The sequence below is a fragment of the Meles meles genome, chromosome 1 (assembly GCF_922984935.1).
Source record: "Meles meles chromosome 1, mMelMel3.1 paternal haplotype, whole genome shotgun sequence".
Lineage (NCBI taxonomy): Eukaryota > Metazoa > Chordata > Mammalia > Carnivora > Mustelidae > Meles > Meles meles.
The window spans coordinates 139,917,117-139,920,336 of record NC_060066.1 but is presented as its reverse complement, the minus strand read 5'-3'; the positions used below and the strand labels follow the sequence as shown (position 1 = coordinate 139,920,336).

At 43.9% G+C, this 3,220-nt stretch overlaps 1 protein-coding gene across 1 annotated transcript; it reads left to right on the top strand.

Moving 5' to 3' along the window:
* The first annotated feature begins 286 nt into the window (after positions 1-286).
* LOC123950627 (caspase-7-like) lies at positions 287-2,611 on the top strand. Its single transcript, XM_046018784.1, has one exon. The coding sequence runs from the start codon at positions 345-347 to the stop codon at positions 1,248-1,250; it is 906 nt and encodes a 301-aa protein (XP_045874740.1). The 5' UTR covers positions 287-344; the 3' UTR covers positions 1,251-2,611.
* The last annotated feature ends 609 nt before the right edge of the window (positions 2,612-3,220 follow it).

Genomic DNA, 3,220 nt, shown 5'->3' with positions numbered 1-3,220 from the left:
AAGACTGAGTGAGCATATTTGCTAAGTGTAGAACTTAGAAAGATTTTGTTCTAAGAGTATCTACCTAGACATATTTTTTGTCTTCATCTGTATTAATATCGTGGTCTTGGTAAGATCAGTGATTGTATTCAAAAGATAGGAAAAAACTAAAGGGCCTAAATATTTTTCCCAACCCGTGCTTTTTAATTCCCCAATGAGTTACAAGGAGATAAAGTTACTGAACTCCTGAAAAACAAATCAGACCTTAAAGGTAAATTTTCTTTAAAAAAATTATATGGAGAGACCCTCGCCGCGGAGGGACCGAGACGGACGCAAGCTCTGGCCCCCCGGCCGCCGCGGACACGATGGCAGACGATCAAGGCTGTGATGCGGAGCAGGCAGCTGGGGACACAGGCAGCCTGGATGCGGTTGATGCTAAGCCAGACCGGTCCTCCTTTGTCCCGTCACTCTTCAGTAAGAAGAAGAAAAATGACCCGGGGAAATCAATCAAGACAGCCCAGGAGCGAGTGCCTACATACCAGTATAACATGAATTTCGAGAAGGTGGGCAAGTGCATCATCATAAACAACAAGAACTTCGACAGAAAGACAGGTATGGGCATCCACAACGGAACGGACAAAGATGCCGAGGCTCTGTTCAAGTGCTTCAGAAACCTGGGTTTTGATGTGGTCGTCCATAATGACTGTTCTTGTGCCAAGATGCAGGACCTGCTGAAGCAAGCCTCTGAAGAGGACCACAGAAATTCTGCTTGCTTCGCCTGCATCTTGCTAAGCCATGGAGAAGAGAATTTAATTTATGGGACAGATGGCGTGACAGCAATAAAGGACTTGACCGCCCATTTTAGGGGGGACAGATGCAGAAGCCTTCTAGAGAAACCCAAACTCTTCTTCATTCAGGCTTGCCGGGGGACAGAGCTCGATGATGGGGTCCAGGCCGACTCGGGGCCAATCAATGACACAGATGCCAATCCTCGGTATAAGATCCCCGTTGAAGCCGACTTCCTCTTCGCCTATTCTACAGTTCCAGGCTATTACTCATGGAGGAACCCAGGAAGTGGGTCTTGGTTTGTGCAGGCCCTCTGCTCCACCCTGAACGAGCATGGCAAGAGCTTGGAGATCTTGCATATCCTCACCAGGGTGAACCACAGGGTGGCCAGGCACTTCGAGTCCCAGTCTGATGACCCCCACTTCCATGAGAAGAAGCAGATCCCATGTGTGGTCTCCATGCTCACCAAGGAACTCTACTTCTGAAAAAATAACCATTTCAGGGATGCATTCAAGTGGAAAAGCTATGGATCCTTTGTTCATGAGTCTTTTTTTTTTTTTTTTTTTAATGGTCTTGAAATACCTGGAAATTCTAAAGGATTTTAATTCAGGAACATTTAGTGATTCAACAGGAAGGAAACTTTCCGGTGCCGTCTTACATTCTTAATGTTTTTGGAGATTTTTTTTTTATTTTTTATAATGTTATCCATTTGATGGCTTTGCCATTTCTTCTTAAGACTAATTTTCTGTTCATGTCTTTCTCCTTGTTGTCCCACTTAGTACATACAACAGAAACAACCTCCACAGACTCTTGGCTGTGTCCACCATGATTGGTGACATGGCAGACAGGGTCCACCTGGCCCAGAGCATTCCAGTGCTTGGAAAAAAGCAGGCTGTATTCACCTGTGTTGCAGAAAGTGGGTATTGAGTGTGATTTGAGTGATTTTTCATTGGCTTAGGACAGATTCTCATGCAAAACTTCCCAGATAAAGCGGGGGAGGGTGGGGAGGGGGGACGGCAGGGTAGAATGTCCGTGATTCTAATATGTATCAGATAGAAAACAGAAACCGTTTTAGGTATTTCAATAGAAGGAATTTAACAGAGGAAATTGACCTACAAAAATAGTAAAAGAGAAGCCAAATAAAAGGAATCTGTGATCACCTAGGACTATGAAAAAGTGTGGTCCCCTCGATCCAGAAACTGGGGTAGCCCACAGGAGTCAGCAGGGTCATGAGGGCTGCCTGGTGAGAGCTGAGACCTCCAAGAGATTGTGGGAATTGGAGCCACGGCAGAGACAAAGCTCTGGCCTGAGATGGGGCAAGACCAGCTGGGTCAGATGTGGAGAGATACCCTGCCTTCATCTCTCCCGCCCGTGAGTTCCTCCTGCACCTTACCTGGAAGCCAGCTGCAAGGACCCTGGGAAACGTGATTTCCTGCAAATACAGAGCACAGCAAAGCCTAATGAGGCAGGGCAGGAACAAGGAATGGATATCAGAACGGCCCGTAATGTGAATATAAGTAATCCTGTTCCCTGATGTCAACAATTCCCCCCTTCAATTTATTCATGGAATTGTCAGGTAATTTTTGTATTGCCCACTATGTGCAAAATAATCTTTTTTAGCTTTGAAATCTACCTGGAACTTTTTAGATTATTCCAATCCTTATTCTGAGTAAATTTTTTTGTTGCCTCTAATTCTCTATGGGGGAAAAGTTTATGGCAAAGAGTTTTGCACTTTGTTTTCAAGGTTACCTTTTGAATTTTTGACAATTCTATTCTGGCCCAATAACTGGTTAACACACAGATGTTCGTATTTATTGATTAAAATCTGGTTGCTTAAATCCTAAAAGAAAAAAAAAAATTATATGGAGTTGCTAGAAAGAGATAAAAAATAAGGGAGGGGTGGGATGTCTTGCAGCATATTCGTTGGATTTATTGAATCTCCAGACTGCTTGAGCTGTTTGAGAAAATCTCCTAGGACTGCATGTCTGTTCTCTGAGGTTGTCCCCTAATAGGGAACTGACTCAATAGACAGTTGCAAAGGCCATTTTGAGTTCCAGGAACTTGTTTTTCAGCCTTTGTCTTCAATTTGCCTAAGGAATACTTTGGGAAAACTATATAGAAGAGATGGGAATTTCACAGGCCCCCATTCTGCATTTTAGAACTTATCTTTTCCAGCCCTTTGATGTTAAACTAGGAGACTGAGGCCCTACAAGATGACAGGACCTCACACAGGCTGGTTATAAGGAGAGTTAGGACTACTGCCTCATTTAACAAATACTCACTGAGTACCTAGTGTGTGCATTGCATCTGGTTCAGTGCTATTTATACTACCTGCATTCCTTCGTGCATTAATTATGGTCCTGTGGAAAGAGCTTATCAGGATTTATAGACAGATTTTTTTTAAAAAACTTATCTTCAAAAAGCAGCCTCCCTGGGGTTCCTGGGTGGCTCAGTG

Coding starts and splice junctions, on each gene's coding strand:
- LOC123950627 (XM_046018784.1), top strand. CDS start 345: ATGGCAGACGATCAAGGCTGTGATGCGGAGCAGGCAGCTGGGGACACA.